At 34.4% G+C, this 22036-nt stretch overlaps 1 protein-coding gene across 1 annotated transcript in view; it reads left to right on the top strand.

The window, feature by feature from the left end:
- The window catches only part of UNC13C (unc-13 homolog C), a gene marked incomplete at its 3' end in the record, with an annotated part of 599652 nt that overhangs the window by 334197 nt on the left and 243419 nt on the right, over positions 1–22036 (top strand). The window contains exon 17 of the mRNA XM_081228462.1: positions 464–592. Coding sequence (XP_081084588.1) covers positions 464–592 — 129 coding nt within the window. The remainder of the gene's footprint in view (positions 1–463; positions 593–22036) is intronic.

Genomic DNA, 22036 nt, shown 5'->3' on the forward strand with positions numbered 1-22036 from the left:
TTCTACTGAAATACTTTCTATCCCTCTTCTTTGGTTTATTTTTTTTTTCAGCATGCAACATCATGTAATATATTTTACTGATTTCTTTTGTTTATTTTCTACTAAAATTTAGCTTCGTGAGGAAAGGGATTTTTGTTTCTTTTGCTCACTGCAGTATCACCATTGTCCGATATATAGTAGGTGATGATAAATATTTGTTGAGTGGTTGAATGGAATGAATGAGTGATATTGATTGGTCACTTTAAGTATTTCTATTTGAATATTTACAACTATGCTCGTTTTCTCTGAGTTGTTATATTAGGATGTTAAGGTGGGTGTTTACACATTTAAAACATTTCCAAGACCACATTTCTCCTGAATACAGAAAGTTCAACTAAAAATGTTTATTGAATATTGTTTGATTTGTTTATACAGTTTATACAATGTTTTATATTTGAATTTAAGAAAATATTTTGTCTACCAGGTTCTGGAGCTGCAAAGCCCCCCAAAGGCCAGTGTGGTGGTGAAAGACTGTGTCAGGGCTTGCCTGGATTCTACGTACAAGTATATTTTTGACAATTGCAATGAACTCTATTCCCAGCTAATAGACCCGGTAAGAAAAGATGTGTGTCTACTTTCTGTTCTAATGTCTGCTTCCATAAGTTTAGAATGACAGTAAGTGGGAAAGTATGTTCATTCAACTTCACGTTAACTGCAGGTTTTAAGAATTTCCATATCTTTTCTTCACATTTGAACATCACTTTCTTATATATGAGAGTGAAATAATTCACTCCTTAAAATAACTTCATGTATTAAAGGTGGATATTGTTGTTCAAGTTTTTCAGGTGAGGAGTTACTTTCAAAAGAACTAAGTGATTTTGAAAGGTCACACAGTGGGCAAGTGGCAGATTTGGGACTAGAACTTTGGATTTCAACTCCTACTTCTATGTCCTTCCCCTAATTCATCTGCCTCCCTTATCATTTTTTCTCATAAAACTGATAGATGGGGACATATTTAGAGAACAGGATGGTAACATTGTCACATATGTAAATTTATTATTAAGAAATATTTCTAAAACTAAAATACAGAAAGTAAATCAAACATGCATATACTTACCACATAGATGACCAGCTGTTAACATTTAGCAATATTTGCTCTGCTCTTTATTATTTAAAGCCATTAAATGTTAGACATAAATTGGCATTTCACTGTGTAGTTCTTTCAAATTCCATTCTCCTCCCTTCCTCTTCCTTCAGAAATGAACACTGTTTTAATATTGGTGAGTTTGAACATCTTTTCACATATGCTCAATGAACACTTCAGTTTTATTTTCTGTATATCGCCTATTAATTCCTTGCTGATTTTTCTCTTGGCTTGCCTGTCTTTTGCTTATTAATCTGTAGAAAATTCTAAAGTATATTTTGGATACTAATCCACTAAGATACTAATCCTAGTGTAATTTCATATATTACTTCTTTCTTTATATGTGATGTGTCTTTTTGTTGCATTGAAGTTTTTTAGTGCACACTATGATTTATATATATCGCTATTAGTTCTATAGAACTATTGCTTGGGATGGCTCTTTAACATGTATCTATTGTCTATCCACTTCTCTGAAGAATGCTGTTGCTCAAATAGATATTGAAAACCGTGCAGTTACCTGTGGAACTTCCTGGTTAGTTGAGTGGGGCAGATTCTAGAAAGCCGATGTTGGATGAAGGAGCATAGGAGTCTTTCAAGCTAGGTTTCAGGCTGGGTTTCTTACAGTATTCATCCTTTCTGGGGTCACTGACTCCTTAGCCTAAGGAGGAAACATTAAAGCTGGAGTCTGTCATTGTATAAGCAAAACAACATAAAACCACATAATTGTTCTTAACTTTAGCTTAACATTCCCACCACGTGTGCTATTGTTTGGAAACTTGGTTCTCTGGGATTTCTAGGGATTAAATTGTCTCTGACTTCAAATCTCCCCTTGGGTGGCTTTCTAATGGCTTCCCTTTGTCTATTCTCTACTCTCTATCTTCCTCCCACAAAGCTCTTTCAATTCTTCCTCTACTTTTTCAACATCGTCTTTATTCTACCCAAAATATAAAAATTAAGCTTTTTATTATACCATGTAAGTTACCCATACATAACTTTATAATCAATCTTACCGGGCTTTACCACCTTTAATTTCCTACTCCTTGCAATTCTAAATTCAAACTGGTCCCTCTCATGAGCCCTAAATTCTATTATTTTCTATGAACTGGCCATCTTCTTTTACATTCATGTGTTTATCCTGTTCTATCTGCCTAAAATGTTCTTCCCCCATCCTCTGCCTTCAAAAAATCCAAGTTAAATATGACCTCCTCTCCTACTAATTCACACTCAGTGGATGAATCAAATCATCAAGGTCAAGTGTCATACCTTATTTAGTGTCTTTCTAATATATTAATACTAATAATAGTAAAATAACAGCTTTATTTATATAAGCTATATAGAAATATGTGCAGTTCCCATAAAGCAAACATACCCCTAATAAAAAGCAAATAAATTGTCACATCAAAATGAATCTAATATAGCTTACTATTTGCTTATTTGGCTTCAAAAACAATGTTTGCATGATTTTCTAACTGACTGGTATTCATTTTATGTGGACAGATTTATAGATTTTATATGAAATCTTTTCCATGTGGAGATTGTTTGGAGCTAAGCTTTAAATCTAAGAAAAAGACTTTTCCTTAAACATTGTTATCATTTGAAATTCTAAAGAAAGCACCCATTGGACCTGAATAATTTAGGAAACTAATACTCCCTAGAGCCCTTCTGGAACCATCTTGGAAAAATTCTAATAATTAAGGCTTATCTCCCCTCAGTTGACTATAACCCCATTCTCCGAGGAGCTCAAGTTAAGACCTTTTTCCTTCACACTATACATCTGAATTGTCCTCAAATTCTGATGACTTTATCTTCAAAATCAAACACCTTATCTTCACAGTACATCCAGAATCTAACCACTTTTCACCACCTTCATGCTCCCACCTGGTCTGAGTCACCATTGTTGCTCACTTGGATTACTACATAACTTACTAACAGCTCAGTGCTTCTACCCTACAACCTCTGCCTATGTTTAACAGAGCAGCAAGAATTATCCTTTTAAAAAGTAAGTCAGATTATGTCACTCTTTTCCACATAATATTCTAAAGTCCCTTCATTTTAGTCATGTTCAAAGTCCTTTCAATGGCAGTAAGACCCAGGATCTACCCATATTGCACCTTCCACCCCACTTACTCTGTTACTCTGTCCTTACACATATCGTGAGTGGAGAGGAAAGTAACATGAACAATGCTGTATCCCTGGTACCTGCAAGAGTGCCTAGATCATAGTAGGTGCTCAGAAATGTGTTTGTCGAATAAATTGAATGAATGAATAAACAATTACTTTTTTCAAATGATACAAAAAGAAATTACAGGTTATTTGGCCCTTTATAAACAAGACTGAAAGGAGTGCTCTATCATAGGAGACTCTCAGTCCTTCCTAAAGCCTCTTGCAGTTGTATGGGGTAGTGTTGCAGGGTCCTGGACAAGATATGGGAGGAACTGATGAAAGCTACATCTAGTCCCAACCCTTAAAAACATCCTGAAGTTTCCTCCAGCTCTCTCTCTTCTGCTGTAGTAACCTGGAAGGACACACATTCCACATGGTATGGATACCAGGTGGAGGACGGCTATCCAGCCAGCTTCAGCAATAACCCATTACTGCAGTAACTTATTGAGGTTAGGAGATTTATCTGTTACCACAACAAACTTGGCTTATTTTGACTAATAGACCTTCAAATCCATTTCCAACCTGCCACCCAAACTATCTACTTTAAATATATATGACTGTCCTATCTGTAACCCCCATTCATTCATGGGATTAAGTCTAAACTTTGCAATTATTCAAAAGTCCTCTAAGATGTGAGCTCTGACTAGCTTTCCTTATTTCAATGTAATTTTCCTCTTGCTTTCTGTGATTCAGGACACTAAACTCCATGATGCCTTCATCCGCATTGTTTTTATCTACCTGGATTTGCTTCACCTCCCCAAACCCCTTCGTGGCTAACTCGAGCTCACTGACCGTTTCTTCAGAAAGCCAGAGTTGCGGCTCTCTGCTCTCATAATACCCTGACATGTCACCACTAGCACACTTACCATGATGCATTTATTAGGAATATAATGTAATATTTATCTGGCTTGTCTTCCCTACTAGGCTGTGAGTTTCATCTTTGTATCCCCAGTGTTCAACGCTATGCCTGACACAGAGTACAGTTGATTAACTAACTAGTAAGAAAGAAATTTTATAAAAACAGCACTCTGTTACTTATTTATATTCTACTTCACTGACTCCACTTCAAAGTCTGTGGTCAAGAACATGATGTTTGAACCCCTGAGTTTAGATTCTGGCTCTACTGCTTATTAGTTTGGTCGCCTTGGATGAGGTAGTCAGCCTCTTCAACTCTCAGTTTCTTCATCAAGACATACTTTTAGTATTCATGCCACTTCTGTTTTCATCTGAGTTCTCTCTAGATAATGTAATGCCTGAAACCAAGAAACAAGAGTTTCAGGGTTGTTAGGCACAGTATATTTCTGATTATTTAAATGTAGAAGCTCTCTTTCTTTCTCCAAAGGGGTTTTGAAGAACCATATAAGAATAGTGCTCAGAATAAAAATGAAAAACAAACTTGAGAGATAAGTTGAAATTGTTGCAGTTAGAAGAAATAGCTAAAAAAGGCTGGTGGCACACTCATGGAGCAGCATTTACTTTGGGTGAATCACCACGCCCATGTTTGTCCAGTTTAGCAAAACTAAGAACTCAGGTGTGGCAATGTGGACATAGGTGATTGATCTCTTGCATAAAGACACATGAGGGATCAATCTATAAACTAGCCCCATGTTCTAATTATATTTTTAATTAATAATGAGTTTAAGAATCTCTCATAAGCTTATTAGCTTTTGAGTAACCATTTTTATAAATTACCTATTCATAGCTTGTGCTTATTTTTTAAAATAGAATATCTTTTTCTGGTTGCTATTCTAAAGTTACTTAGCTCTTTGTCAGCTTTTGACATTGCAAAGATGTTCACAGTTCTTCATCTTTATCTTTGTCACAACGTACATTTATAAGAAATTCTCATTTTTAATATAATCAAATTGACCAATTTTTCTGTTTAAAATTTGGAGTATTAAAAAGTCTTTCCCACTCGCCCCCAAATAGAGGATCTCCTTACGTGGAATTTAATAAAATGAATGTGTTCCAGCTTCATAGTAATCACCGTTAGGATTGCCCAACTGGTTCCCCTGCTGTTGTTTCTAAAGCAACCTTCAGATTATGGATTTTCTTTTCATATAGATGATCTTCCAGGAGAGGACAAGCCAATACATTTTCAAGTATGTTTGAAATGTTTGGTCTTTTTTTTTTTTTTTCTATCTTAAAGAAACTGTCGCTTGTTCCTTGAGGTGTCCTCAGAACCTACACTAGTGCCTGGCATATTAGAGTGCCTTTAGAGTCCCTTTGTTTCCGTCCCAAAACAAACTTCCCTGCCTCTTACCTCTGAGGCAGTCTCTATTATTAATTTGATATTAGCTTTCTGGTTCATCTTTATGAACATTTGTTATACATGTCTATTAACCATTTGAGTATATGAGTATGTCTCTCTCATATACTAAATTGTACAAACAAGCAGTGTAGTGATATGGTTCCATGTACTAACTCCAGTACCAGACTAAAAAACGTTTAGTTATTTGATAGGAATGATTCTGTAATTTTTAAAGCTTGGTGTTATGTTTTGTGAACTATGTATTCTGATACATTTAGGTACAGTTTATTGATTTTTTTTTTACAGCTACCTATCACATAAATACACCACAATTTACATATCAATTCCAGTGTTTCACTTTTACAAATAATAGTACAATGAATATCATAATGCTTTTAAAGAACATAAGAATGCCTTCCTTTCCTCTGCTTTTCCATTTCTACTATATATGATACAAACTTGATTGTACCATGTGGTCAAAGCACCCTCTATTTTTTCACATCTTAAAATGTCCTTCAACTTGTCTGATTCCCACAGGAAACACTGAGTTTAATGAGAATAGAAACTATTTTGTTTATTATTGAACTTATAATACATAGCTCTGTACCTCACATACAGTAGCAGAAATTGGTGAATAACTGCTTACTTAATAGAACTTCTATGCAAAAATATCTATATGTATGCAGTATGTTACTGCTATTCGTTTAAAAATTTTGACCAAGATATCTTCTGAAAACTTTTTTAGAAAAAAAAAAAACACCCTCCCACAATATCTTAAATTGGCAACTTACATGAACATATGCATGTCAAGTTTCAGAAAGTTTTCCTTGATTTGTAGATGTGTACTTTTTCAGTTATTTTAGCCAAAAAAGTTGCCATAGCTATTTTTGTTTGTTTTTTCTTTTGTTTTTGCTCTAGTCAATTCTAAATAATTCAGTAATAAAAGGAAAGTTTAAAATAAAATGTGACTTTGAAATTTACAAGTGGAAAAATTTCAATTCTATAACTCTTGAGATATTATTTAAATAGTAATCCTTAAGGAACTAGCTAGAAAGTGTCCCTGACTTTCCTTAGATTTTATTCCCCTTGTAATGGACTTTCTTATGCAATCAGTAGCATTAGTTTAGGGAATGATGTTCATTCTGAAAAGAAGGTACTTTTTCACTACCTCCTGTGATTATTGTCATTACACTAGAACTAAGTAAATACAGACACATTTTAAGCTTAACTTTTCTTTAAATTTTATTATAAAATATGTGGAAGAAAGTCCATAAGTAGAAAATTTCTTCTTAAGTGCCAGCTTCATAAGCAATATATAAATTCTTATAAAATGTTCAATATGAGTGGTATCTTATTTATTGGTGAAGAAGACAGGAACGTGAAAATCCAAAGCCTCAAAAATTATTAGACTGTTATGTTTCCATCATTGTGTATTTCAATCTTTCTAACAAAGTGAGGTCAAAAATTAAGCCACAAATGAAACCTTAATAAATTCTGAAAGAATAAACAACATGCAGAGTAAGTTGTGCCAGTAAGACTAGTGTAATCTTGATTCTAAAATTGGATTATGACAATATTTGAAAAGAAAAGTATAGACACATTTTGTAAACGAACACTGATTTAAAAGTTCTAAATAAATTATCAAATGGCATATTTAAAATACAACCAGATCAAACAATCTTATCCCAGGAATTCAAGGATTATTTGACATTAGGAAAAAAATTTATCAATATAAATCACTATAATAGTTATCTAAAGGGGGATGATCATATATTTATGCAATATATGTAGAATGAGCATATGGTGAAATTTGATGCCCCTTTATGATTAAAAAAGAAACTCTCAAAAAATTAGGAATGGAACAGATTTTCTTTTATTTAAGTTTACATTAAAAAAAACTATGGCTAACATTAACAGATGAACTTTAGGTACATTCATTTAAGAAATAGAGACAATTATCCTATTAATACTGCTGTATAACATAGTAGTTGAAGAAATGAGAATATAAATTAGAAAGGAAAAGAACTGTTATAATTTATGAGTCATATGACTATACATGTAGGAAAACTAACAGAATCTACAAAAAGCTATTGGTTCACATAAGAATAAATCTCATTCAACAAATACAAGAACAATAGAATTTCTTTACACTAAAAATTGTGGCACATAGATTACTAGGGAAAGGAACAGACATTTAGAGTGTAAGGAAAATTGTCTCACCATATGGAGCTAGGGGTTGGGGGTTTGTGGGAAGAGATGGTTTCTTGCCTAATACCATATCCAATGTGAACTTAAGAGGATGAAAAAGACAAGTGTTAATGTAATAATAATGATAGTATAGGTTAATACCTTTCTGATGCATGGTAGGAAAGACTTTTTAAAATTCCAAAGCACAAATTTTAAATAGAAAAATTGATCTATTTAATTATTTTAAAATTGACAATTTATTATAAAGGTACACTGCGAGAAGGATGAAAGATTGCAAAAAATCTTTGCAGTGTCAAAAGCTGACAAATGACTAAGGAATTCCAAAATAGCAACCAAAAAAGATAGAGATTCCATTTAAACAATAGGCATAAAAAATGAACAGGCAATTTATAAAAATGCTTACTCAAGAAGCTTATAAGCTTTGAGAAGTTTCTTAAACTCATTATTAATTAAAGTAATATAGTCAAAACATCACTGAGCTATAATCTTATATCTAGCAGGTCGGCAAAAATTAATAAACTAGATAATGCCAATGTCTTCATTTCATGAGGAAATGGAGACATTGGTGCTCTCATGAACTTTTGGTTAGCATGGAAACTAGGAACCAGCAATCCTGATATTAGATCTATATATTAGACATATTTGCACAAAGATACCTAAGAAGATATTTAATAGAATATTCACTTTAGCATTGTTTGTGATACTTAGAAGTTGGAGGCAATCCATATGTCTTTCATAGGAGAATAGATACATAAAATGTGGTGGATTTACCCATAGAATGTTATGGAGCAGTTAGAAGAAATGAGTTGTTTACCTAGTAACATGGAAAGAAATTAAAAACATGCTGCTGAGTGGAAAAAAAAAAAGAAACAGAAGGTGTTATATAGCATAATACTAGTTAAGTAAATTTAAAGTAAACACACATCACAATAATAACATTTTACAAGATCAGAGAAATAGATAAACACCAAACGTAGTATATGATCTTATGTAGGTCAGGAGGAGATGGAATTTTGGAATGGATGAAAAAGGAGTAGATGGAAGGATGGTTGGGTGGATGGATAGATATACAAGAGAGATGGATATATGAATTGTGCACGGTCAAAATATCTGTATTTGAGATTTCAATGTTTTCCCTACTCCAGTAAAAAAAAGAATACATGAAGTCTAAATTTCTGGAGAAAAATATCCTGTATTTGTGATATATTTGGAATCTAGTACCTAATCTTCATAAAACCTTTAAATTGATATGAATTTGGTATCCAACAAGTATAGAACTGGGTTAGATTTATTATTGACACTACCTGCTTCATGTGGTCATACACAATAATAGGAATGATGACCCCTGAAACTATAATATTGTAGCCATAAAGCTACCCTATTAGAATTGATATTGCATTATGTGATTTTTGTTTTAATGTGTTCCCACTTTAGAAATGTTTTTCTTTAAAGGTATACTTAATTCACAAATAATTACAGGCAAAAAAATCAATCTATGATGTGCTTCTTGGTAATTTTTTAATGTCTTTAATTAAGGTGTTTGGAATTGGTGTTTCATTGAAGGTTATACATGGAGTCGAGTCATCTCACTTACAATTTATTCTTGCACACTGTGTTAACTGGAAAATCAATGGGTCTTGAATCTGTTACTTTTAAAACACATTTGTTGATTCAGATGGGGCATTTAGTAAATCAGATTATTTGAAATTCATGAAAAGTGCAGTAAACATAAAGAAGGAAACATACATTTTCTTATACTTGCTGGATTCTACTTGAATATTTCCCAAACTGCCCTGATCCTAAGAATCACCTGGGGAACTTGACCACCTCAGACTTAATAAAATAGGGTATCTGAGAAGAATCCCAGGAATCCGTATTTTAATAAGTTCTTCAAGAGATATTTGACATTAAGCAAATATTAAATAAAATAAAATTTTATTTGTCACTACTTCTGATTTTTTTTCTTTAGATTTTTTTCTTTTTGATAAGTATCCCAGAGAAAAAGAAAATAAACTTCAACTGCAAATTAAATTGCACAAAGAGCTATAGTATGTAAGAAATCTGCTTAAGGAATATTTTTGCCTAATAGTCTATATTATTTTTCATGGCTTAGGCTGCACTTTCCCAGCTGCCCAGAATTTATAGAATTCTTAACATACAGTAAGTCCCCTACATACGAACCTTCAAGTTGTGAACTTTCAAAGATGCAAATGTGCATTAGCATGTCCAATCATCTAAGTTAGTTCACATGTCTGGCGTACATTGTCACATGTATGCATCCTCTACAACTGGTTGTGCTTTTGTGTACTTTACAGTACTGAATAGAGTACAGTAGTACAGTATCTTTATTTCAAGCCCAGGATGTCCAGAAGCAAGCAAAAAAGCAGTGGTGATGTAGTTGATAATGCTAAGAAGTGCCAGCTGTTGTACTGTACTACTGTTCTTTTCAAGGTACTGTACTCTAAGATTAAAAATATTTTCTTGGGCTTCCCTGGTGGCACAGTGGTTGAGAGTCTGCCTGCTGATGCAGGGGACACGGGTTCGTGCCCCGGTCCAGGAAGATCCCATGTGCCGTGGAGCGGCTGGGCCCGTGAGCCACGGCCGCTGGGCCTGCACGTCTGGAGCCTGTGCTCCACGACGGGAGAGGCCACAACAGTGAGAGGCCCGCGTACCGCAAAAATATATATATATATTTTTCTTTATTTTTTGTTTTTGTTTTTTATGTGTTAGTTGTGTGAAAAGTACTATAAACCTATTACAGTACAGTACTATATAGCCAACTGTGTTAGTTGGGTACCTAGGCTAAATTTATTAGATTTAATGAACACACTCTTGGAACAGAACTCATTCGTATGTAGGGGACTTACTGTAATTCCCTTTTAGGAGAAAAACTAAGTAGATGTTAGTGATATTACTGAATCATTAGTAAAATAATATAACAATTAAGATCATAGAAGAGACAATATGGTGGTACAGACTGTAAACCCCACCAGAGCAGGAATTATGTCACTTTTGCCCATCAATGAATTCTTCATGTGTGGTATAGCATTCACATATAATAGGTATTCGAAAAACACTGAATGTAATTGTTGTGATTTTTATTTATAATATATGTAATTAAAACTATTTTTTTTCAATTTATGGCTCTTCTACTCACTAACTAGACATAGCAAAGCAATCACTAGTTAACCATTTTCTTATCTCTAAAATAATCATAGTGATACTTTTCCTCTCTAGTACAGAACTCAACAAACTTTCATTATTATATATTTGTGAATGAATGAGTGACTTTTAAATCCTTAAAATCAGAAAGTTATATGTTTGGAAGTAGCTGGTAAATTAGAAAATAATGCAGAAACATAATTAATTAAAAGAGAAATATAGTAAAAATAGAATTCAAGTTGAGATATCATTATTTACTCGGTGATTTTTACTTAAATGCAGACCTTGAGTTGAAAGGCAAATGTGAAATTCTAAAGGAGGAGATCGGGAACTCTGGGCCATCTAAAAGGGCCCTTACATGGTAACGTTTGATGTATTTTTTTTTTTACATCTTTATTGGAGTATAATTGCTTTACAATGGTGTGTTAGTTTCTGCTTTATAACAAAGTGAATCAGTTATACATATACATATGTTCCCATATTTCTTCCCTCTTGCTTCTCCCTGCCTCCCACCCTCCCTATCCCACCCCTCTAGGTGGTCACAAAGCACCGATCTGATCTGCCTGTGCTATGCGGCTGCTTCCCACTAGCTATCTATTTTCCATTTGCTAGTGTACATGCCACTCTCTCACTTTGTCATAGCTTACCCTTCCCCCTCCCCATATCCTCAAGTCCATTCTCTAGTAGGTCTGTGTCTTTATTCCTGTGTTACCCCTATGTTCTTCATGACATTTTTTCCCTTAAATTCCATATATATGTGTTAGCATACGGTATTTGTTTTTCTCTTTCTGACTTACTTCACTCTGTATGACAGACTCTAGGTCCATCCACCTCATTACAAATAGCTCAATTTCATTTCTTTGTATGGCTGAGTAATATTCCATTGTATATATGTGCCACATCTTCTTTATCCATTCATCCGATAATGGACACTTAGGTTGATTCCATGTCCTGGCTATTGTAAATAGAGCTGCAATGAACATTGTGGTACATGACTCTTTTTGAATTATGGTTTTCTCAGGGTATGTGCCCAGTAGTGGGATTGCTGGGTCATACGGTAGTTCTATTTGTAGTTTTTTAAGGAACCTGATGTATTTTAAAAAATCAATATATGAAGCCTCCCAGTAGACATCAGTACTGTTGTCCTCATTGTTTTGACTTTATTTACATGCTTTTTAAATAAGGGGTTTGTGTGTGTGTGTGTGTGTGTGTGTGTTTAGAGGCAGAATATACCCTCCTAGTACTTTTTATCATATTAATCATTTTGGAACATCATCAGCAACAATAAACTCATATGAGCAAAATGGTATGACATTAATAAAATGGGGTATAATGTAATGATGAGACAGTCTCCATTAAAAGATCCTTATATTTAGTAGCAGTTTTCTTTTAAAGCTCCTAATCTTCAGAACAGTGTCAAATGGAAAGTATAAAACAAAAATACAGCAAACTATCTATTGTACTAACTTCTATAATACATATGTATTTTAACCACCTCCCATACTTGGTGTCTATACATATTCTCTAATACATGGTCAGCAAAGGCAAAATAGACTGTTATAATCTGGTAATCCAATTTCCCTTACTCTCTGCAGAGCAAGCAGAGAATTCCACCATTCTGTCTTCTAGGTCACTTATCCGTTCTTTGCCTCAGTTATTCTGCTATTGATTTCTTCTAGTGTAGTTTTCATTTCAGTTATTGTATTGTTCATCTCTGTTTGTTTGTCCTTTAATTCTTCTAGGTCTTTGTTAAACATTTCTTGCATCTTCTCGATCTTTGCCTCCATTCTTTTTCTGAGGTCCTGGGTCATCTTCACTATCATTATTCTGAATTCTTTTTCTGGCAGGTTGCCTATCTCCACTTCATTTAGTTGTTTTTCTGGGGGTTTTATCTTGTTCCTTCATCTGGTATATATCCCTCTGCCTTTTCATCTTGTCTATCTTTCTGTCTTTCTGTGAATGTGTTTTTATTCCACAGGCTGCAGGATTGTAGTTCTTCTTGCTTCTGCTGTCTGCCCTCTTGAAACAATCTTTTCCTCTTTAAAATTACCCTAATTTCTACCAAATATAGCCAAATTAAGACTAATTTGTTTACAAAATAAGTCTGGTCTCAAGAAACATGGCTTGATGATGTATATAACGGTAACTGATCATGTACGCTTTTTTTCTTTAATTGTCTTTGCTGTAATTTTTATAAGGAGTCTCAGCCTAAAGTTTTAAAGGCCCTCTCAGGGGCCTGTATATGTTAGGAGGTAGCCTTCCTGATTTATCTGATAAAGCTCCTGGGACCCTAAGAGTTTCCAATCTCTGAGGGAGCAGATAGAATAGATAAATGTTTCAATTCTGCTTGCAAAGGTATAATTTACCAAATTACTGTAAGTCATAATTAGTTTGAGGGGAAGGGTTTCCTTATATCTGGAAAACACAGATTTAAACCAGTAATTTTTTTTCAGATAGAAACCATAAAATTAGAACCACATTCACCAGTTCACTCAGTTGTATGTAACTAATCCTTTTTGTTAACAGTTTTATGAAGCCATCAGGTTTCCCATTAGATTTTTAAAATTTCTTACCCAGTTCAGCATTATGGTCTGAAAGTCAGAAACTTGTATTTATCCAAAAGTCCTTTCTATAAATCTTCTTGAAAATGTTCTTGAAAAGATTTCTGTAAAGACATCAGAGTAAAACCATAAATGTCTATGACAAATGACTTAAGAAGGCATGTTTAAAATCTGATTACAGTACAATTGACAAAGAAACTTGGTTACTGCTGTGACATATAACACTTTCAGATAATAACCAGAATTATAACTGATAACATTTCACCAGGACATATCAGATTTTTAGGAACTCCATATAATTTCTAGAATATCTATATTAATAACATTTACCATACAATATAACCTAAGAAGATTTATTACTCATTTGACAATACTTCACATGTAATTTAACATATCAAATGAATCTAATTAGTTTAATATCTTTCTTTGGGATATTTCAGGGTCCCTTTGAAGCATCCCAAAGTTAGCTAGTGGTCAAAAGAACTTCATTAGAATTTGATTTACGAAATTTTGTCAAAAAAAATTCCAAAAAGTATTTGAAGTACTTGGTCATATAGGATCATAGGTCACTGTGAAACAATAGTTATTTACTTCTTAGCCATAGCGACAATAAAAGATTTCAAAGGCAAATACAGAACTGATCACTTAAAAGGCAAAGGAACTTAAAATCTGTTATCAAAAGCAGCTCAGCATTTTAAGAAAACTTGTCCTTTTAACAGAGAGAAAAGTCAAATTCAGGTTTTGCACCAGCTTACTTTTAAAATTCATTTACTCAGTTAAATTTATTCTAACCTAATCAGTCCTGACCATGGACAACACTCTTTTCTCTGGGTCCACTTCCCACAAACCTTCCATCACATTCTGTCTCCATCCAGAAACAATCAGCTCGAAGACAGACAGACTTTCTTTTTCCTTCATAAAATGTAATTCCATTCCTCATACCTCCTTTACTAAAAACACACATCCTACTTTCCTTAAACAACCCCAGTCTTTTATATCAGCACTTTCCCTAATTTGAGATTACATTAAAAATCTTATCCCATCATTTTGTGCAGAATTTTTATAGTTTCTTCATATTTAAACTTGTGACTCACCTGGAATTTATTTTGAAATGAGGTGTGATGGAAAATCTTGTTTTAAACTAATGCTTTACTGCAACTTTGGAAATGAGTTAAGTACGAATTATAGTGCAGAATCAAATCAACCAATGATATCTTTGCTTTGTATTCTGTTTCATTCTAAATTACAGCCTGGAGTACTATAAAAAGATTCTTGTTTTCCTATAGTATCTATAACATGTCATCCTGTAAATTATTTTAATGAGATGTTAAATTTGAAAGTAGTTGTCAAGCTCAGAATTAAGAATAAGATGACTTGTTTTCTGTTCTAACCTCATCAACTAAAATTCTAAAAAAAAAAATCCAGCTAATGTTAATACTACATATTTTCATACAGCTCTTTGTACACTGATAAATATTTTAAAAGATAGAGCAAAAACTAAAAGAGATTTCATCAAGCACATGCATTAAAAAAGAAAAAAACAGAAAACAAAAACTTCAAGCTCCCGAAGTTATAAAAACAGATATATTAGGAAGTGTAAACTCTTTAGGAGGAAGTGACCTGGGGAGGTAACCACTGAAAAAGCCAGGGGAAAATACAAACAAACTATTCTCTGGTTTGCATATAAATTCCCTTTGTTCTTGGAATAGCATTTTCTTACAAAACACATTTTCCTTTTTTTTTTTTTTTTAATATAATGTCAGTCTTTCCTCAGTAATCACCAAAAGCCATGTAGGCTTGTCTATGCTAATTATGTTCTTGCCCAAAGATACCTAACTCTTTTTGGTTAAAATAAATAAATAAAAGATTGAGGGGATTTTGTATTCAATCTATATGCAATCTAGATTATTCTCATCATAAATTTAAATGTTGAAAAATTAACCATGTGAAAATGTGGTGATTGTAGTGGTAGGTATTGAAATACCAGGAAATGTAGTCAATACTGAGTTAGGGAAGTGCCGAAGATAAAGTTTTAAGGCCTTCACCAGTATCTCTACATGTAGGCTAATTTTAAGCCCTAAATTTGCCAATCCATGCAATAAACACTTGTACATTTCCTGTTGTATATAAAGCATTAGGCTAGATGCTAATTATGCCAGGGTGAATAACTCAGAGCTTTGCTTTCAAAGTTTATTTTCTACTGCAGGTTTCACAAAGTGTAGTCATAGACCCATAGCAGCAACATTACCTGAGAATTTGTCAGAAACGCATATCCATGGGCCCCCGCCAGGAGTTACTGAATCAGAAACTCTGAGGGTGGGGTCCAGCAATCTGCTTTAACAAGCCCCACAGGTGATTCTGATGCATATGCCTGTTTGAGAATCCCTGACCCATATAACTCAGACAAGTAAGGGGGCAATTACAAAGCAATGTGGAAAATATGCTGAGGGAGGAAAGACAGGGTGTTCTGTGAGCAGGCAGGAAGCCCAAATAAGGCCCTGGGCTGGGGTGGGTGGGGAAGAGGGGATCAAGGAAGGCTTTCAGGAATAAGTGACTTCTAAGAAAACAGAAAGAATAAGTAGGAGTTGAGCAAGCAGGGTGGGTTAGGTAAAAGAAGGAAGGCTTGGTAAGGGATAGAAGGCAAGAGAGCGTATTACAAATAAAGGAGGGTCCCACACATGCAAAACCTCAGAGCTATGTGAGGGTTTGCTCCCTCCCAGGAGTGAAGGCTCCAGCGAATTGGACCAACCACAGTGTATAGCTGATCGTGAGGCTTAATCAAGGGTCAGGAGTGTCACAACTACTAATAATAGTGATACTAATACTAATAATGGTGAAAGTAGTTCTGGTGATAGTAAGGCTGAAGAGGAAAGCAAATGCTTTGTAAGCCAAGTTAAGGAGTTTGGATTTGTCCTGCAGGAAAAGCGGAGCCACTAAGAACTTTAAATAGGAGCATCAGATTTGAGTTTTATGAAGATGGCTCTGGCTGCAGAATCGAGAATTAATTGGAGGGGTGAGACTGGAAGCACGGAGAGTACCTACTAGGCTATCAGGGTAATCTGGTTGAGTTAAATTTTCTTATAGAATCTGACTTGTTCTTGCTAAAATAATTTATTTACAAAATATGCCTTAGGTCTTTGGCTTATGTTGAGTAATAATGCATACTGAAAGATTAAAGTCTTATCTCTTAAATAATGGCTTCTAATTTAGGGATCCAGGACACAGTGGATGTTAATACAAAATAAGGGGGAATCACAAGCTATTTTCAGTGTATTAAAAGGTCCAATAAGAATCATACATCTGCGTGAAAGCACATTAAAATTTATGTTTCCTTCTTTTTCATCTGAAGTTATGTCAACTCAGTATAGGTTCTGTGGTCATTTAATGCTGATTAGAAACTCCATCTTGACCTTTGTGTATCCCTAGAGAACAAAATCATGAGAAAATGAGCTTTTTGCTTGACTGATGCAGTAGGAAAGAAAGATAAATAGAATCTGTGGGAGAAACTAAATGCATGTATCTTGCTATTTAAAGATTACAAACTGTGGCACGTTATCTATTATGTGGTAGCTGGACCTAAGGGAATTAGGGGGCTAGCCAAGAGTTAGGCAGAAAAATAACCTGAAATGAAAAGAAAAATTAAATTTCATGAAAATAGTTCAATTTTTGAGATTAAAAATCGTATTTTATTTATAAGTAATTACACTCAGAGCTACTATGAGAAGGAAAAGCATCAGCTTCCATGAAAGCCCCATGTTCTCAGTATTTGAACAGACCCCATTTCAATGTTCATTTGTCTTCAGTGTAGGGAGCCTAGTGGGGTTTGATGCCATTTTGTTCACAGTCAAATTCATTTCCTCTCATCTTCTGAGTGGCAGGTGCTTTTGTAATCAGATTGAGCAGATGACAGTTTGTACTTTTAGTGAGGGACAGTATGAATTTAGTTTAGTAACATTCTTTTATGGAAACAGACTCATATGACTCTAAATAAAAAGTTTAAAACCTTTAATGAAAACAGAGGCACCATATCTAATGTTCACCTCGGAGCACTAGAAGTGTAATATGGCACTGATTGTACTTACTGTGTTCCCCATTAAATGACTTAATGGACCTTATTCGATGTAATTTGTCTAGGAAGTGCTGGTAACATACTTATCTAGTGATTGATTCTCACTGACCAAGAGTTGTGAGAACTAGAACACGGTGAATGAGTAATAGTAGCATACATGAACCACTTTTGCCTGGACATAAGAACACTCCAACTCAATGTGCTGTTACTGGACTAGGCCTTATTAACACTCCAACTGGGTCATAACCACCATGCAGGGTCCTGCATTTCCATATGTTGTCGCTGACTCCAGCGCTGTGCCTGGAGCAGTAGCTTTGACTGAATTGGTTATGGCCCATGGGCCCTGCATTGAAGTAGATTTTCTTTTTATTTGTCTAAATTTATGTTTTATATTTGCAAGATATCCTTTGTATTACCTAGGAATCTGGGCTAGCCTAGAAGTCCATGTTGCTTTACAGTTTTATGCATGTCAGCTATGCAATCTGGGAGATGCAGGTTTTCTGATAGAAGAGTCCGAGCCTTTCGGGTCAGTCCTTATGTGAAAAATTTTTGAGGATCCCCACCTGCTCTTCATCCCCACCCCCAGCACTTGACCCCCAGCAGCAGTTCATCTTTGTGAACATAGTAGAAACATTCTTCAGAACTTCTTCAGTTAGAATTTGTCTTCCTGAAGGCTCAGTACTTGGACAACTCATCTTATTCTGTTAGAAAAATATCATAGGTTTTTATAAAGAAAGGAAAATATATTAGTTTCATTTCCACATTTCGAAGATATTTAGACTTATGTTAACTTTTCTGACATTTGCAGCACTTTAGGTAAAGTGTTCTAGGAGAATTTGTTCAGTTGTTCATACAAGCAAAGCAATTTGGGACATTGCTTATGTGTGTTATTTTATTTCCTATTTTTGTTAATGGTTTTTTTTAAAATCAAGCATCTCTCCCTCAGATACAAAGACCTTGTTTTTATTTTAAAAGCATCATTATTATAACTATTCTGTGATTCAAAATCAATTGCTGATGTTTTATCTGCATATAATTTTGTTGATGCATTCTCTACCTGCTGTACAACAGATTTTGTTCCATAACATGGCAAAATGTTATAAAGAAGCTATCAGCTTAGGGTACTTATGTTTAGCCCTTCCAGATTTCCCTTATGGCTTTACAGATGTGGATTTTAATCCTGCTTTGTATTTTCCCTGAGATTCATTTTCCATCCCAAAGTCAGATCCCCGGTAAAATATAAAAACATTTTATATTTTACTTATGTGCACAAGATACATGTGCGCACGTGCACACACATACACACACCTATATGTGGTACCTGTAGTGTTTTGTTTGTGATATCTTGTTTCTATAATATGTGGTACTAAAATTGTAAATAGTGTCAGTCAATGGGTTTGAAAATGATTAACTGTTTGACCCACAATACTGGCAGTAATTGTAATTCCAATTTGCTAGAAGAAAGAACTCTGCCACATTGATGGGAAGAGAAGGTATCTCAGAGATATTTCTATTAAAAATCATCTTGAAAATGGATGATATCTTATGTGGCACTATGCCTCAGAGCTCACAGATGTTACAGAAAATCCATAGAAGATGTTTGCTTCATTTTTCTAACAACTAGCTAACCTGTCTTTAAAACATTTTTGGACAGCCCTCAATTATATACATATAATACACCCAATCAGCTAAGGGCTGCAAGGCCCCGATATCCCCACAAAACAGAGCACGACACTATTCTGTAAGACAAAGTTAGATCTGGAATTCTGGGGCTCTAACATGGCTATCTCCTTATGGGAAAACTGGCTATAAGTTTTCAAACTTCAGGAGCTAAAAGTGGCCGTACAGTTCACAGAATTTAATTATGCATAAGATCAGCTATTAATGAAATAAAAATTACATATTCAAATCTATATTAACCATCTGTTTATATCAAAATTGTGTCTTAGAAGTTAGAACAGAAGGTACCAACAAAACATAAGAAAGTATGCCAGCTCCCACACACCTTATACTCCAAGCAAATCAAAGTTCCTCCCATACATGGCTCATGTTTTCCTCCTGCTTTGCCTTTTTTTTTTTTAATAGAGGTCTTCCTGCTGCCGTATTCACATTTCCCAACCCTACCTATCCCTAAAAGCTCAATTTAAATACCACCTTTTCTATAAAGATCTTTTGATAGATCTAACAGTAAATAATTTCTCGCCACTCTGAACTCCTATTTGGGAATTTGTTTCCCTTATATTATTGTTATTTTTTGCAGGTCTTAACTCACCTATTACACCACAGGCCTTTTGGAAGGAGGATTTGAATTTGATTCATATCTAAGAATCCCTTTCTTCCCCTTCCCCAGCCTACATACCGTGACTTGCATGTGTTATCTGCTCAACAAATAGTGATAGAATGAATGAATTAAAAAAGAAATACTTAAAAGTTCCTAGAGAGAAAATGCAAATAATTCAACAAATTATAGCTACTGTGACTACAGCGATTGAGGAACCAAATTTTAATTGTTTTTAAGTTTCATCTAAATTTAAATAAACACATTTGACTAGTGGCTACTGAATTAGAAAGCATAGCTCTAGAACTTAGACTATGGAAATTCACACTGTACTAAAACAGTCCAGCTGGACCAGGACCAGGGTCCACTAGGATAAGCCTCCCTGTGTTGTGCAAGTGTAGGGTTAACACTTAAATTTTATACTAAAGACACCTCACTTGCCTCACCCTAGTCCCAGCCCTGCATTTCAATGACTCTTAGCAGAAATTTCTCACCACTGATACTTCGTCTTATATTGTTGCACCCCTCTGAAACCACTGATGGCATTGTGGTGCCGTTACTGACTATTTGAGAACAACACAGCATCATCCATAGAACAGATTGTTCACAGATCTACAAAGTATTGTTTCTGCTATTGTGGGAATCAAGGCATGTTTCCTTTTACCCCATCTTTTTCCCTTGGTAGCTTCTCAAATATCAGACCTTCTTTCTATAATCAAATCAAATGTCATCTCCTCTGTGTAGTGACTCTTGGTGAATATTCACTTCTCCTGACAAAACTGGGTTTAAACAGTTGAAAATCAGTAAAACCTAAACAAGTTGTTTAATTTTTCTAAGCTTCATTTCCTCTACCCACCCGCAAAACATGGTGATGCTAACCCCTAATTCATGTTTATTATTAACTATTTAATGAGAGTCTGCTATATGCCTGGTATCTGCACTAAATACAGATCATTCATTCAGCATGGGAGATTTGGCCTTTTGTTACACAGAATAGATTTAGGTTAATAATTAAGTAATTAAGTGTGATAGTTTCTGTCATGACTGAAGTGCTCCTGTTTCAGTAACTGAAATAGAGTCAGAACTTATTAAATAGTAGTTTTTAGTATTATCCTTTCTATTATTATTAAGCCTGAGGAGTCTATTTCATAAAATCCAGAACATGAATGAATCAGTATGGCATTACTGTGTTAAACAACTATAGATACATTTCACTATATTGTTGATAAAAGAAGACAATTAGAATCATTTTCTCCATGAAGGAATGGTTTATTCTAATATACCTTATAAAAATTTCCCAGAGCCACAAATGAAGAAAAATAATTAATTTTGCCTAGCCACCACACTTGATAAAACTGAATATCTTTGTGTTTTTATATTCACAAGTAAATTACAGATATAGACTTTGTGGATTAAAGGATTTTTAGCCAAAGAGGAGTACATTTTGAATGTTGGTATTCACCAGTTGAATGGTATGGTGTTACATCCTTATTTTATTTTAATGCTGGTAGTATTGAACTGAGGTTATTTGGGGTAAGGTTAATTTGGAGATTAATTAATTTGGTACCATCAACAAAGGTACCCCCTTTACTTAAGCTCTTTCCTTTCTTGCTTATTACAATCCAGCCTAACAGCCACATTTACAATTAAATTGTTAATTGACTTTTAGATTACTGTTCCCCATGCAACACTAAACTCGTAAGTAATGACTCAGGCATTAATAAGAAGCCATACAATTTAAAAATATGCACCACAAATTTTATGTTTACCCACTGAATTGATAAATGCAGCAGGAAATTCTAGATGGGTGCTATCAGCTGTAAAATTAAAGATAGTATGAAGAAAGCACAGTCTCCTTTTGATTATTTGCAAATGCGTTATCTGGTTTGAAAGAGCCTTAGATTTACCTTTTCTATTTTTTGTCTATGACAATTTCCCTAATTTATTACTTCACTAATGGGTGGATAAACAATGAAGAAAAGTGCCACTCAGATCAGTCAGCTCATATGGCTCAAGGAGGAAAATAAAAATATATGAGGCCCTGTTTGCTCTTCTAATTACCCATCATATCATTTTCTACTATTTTTTTTAAAAAATGAGAGTTGACTGTATTAGAAACTCTGGTTAGTCAGGGATCCTCAGTTATGTTAACTACATACCCTCTTTGTGTTTTACAGGGTGGTAAGAAATAATGGGCAACTTTTGTTTCGTATGAGCTCAT

The sequence above is a fragment of the Mesoplodon bidens genome, assembly GCF_964165515.1.
Source record: "Mesoplodon bidens genome assembly, chromosome: 3".
Lineage (NCBI taxonomy): Eukaryota > Metazoa > Chordata > Mammalia > Artiodactyla > Ziphiidae > Mesoplodon > Mesoplodon bidens.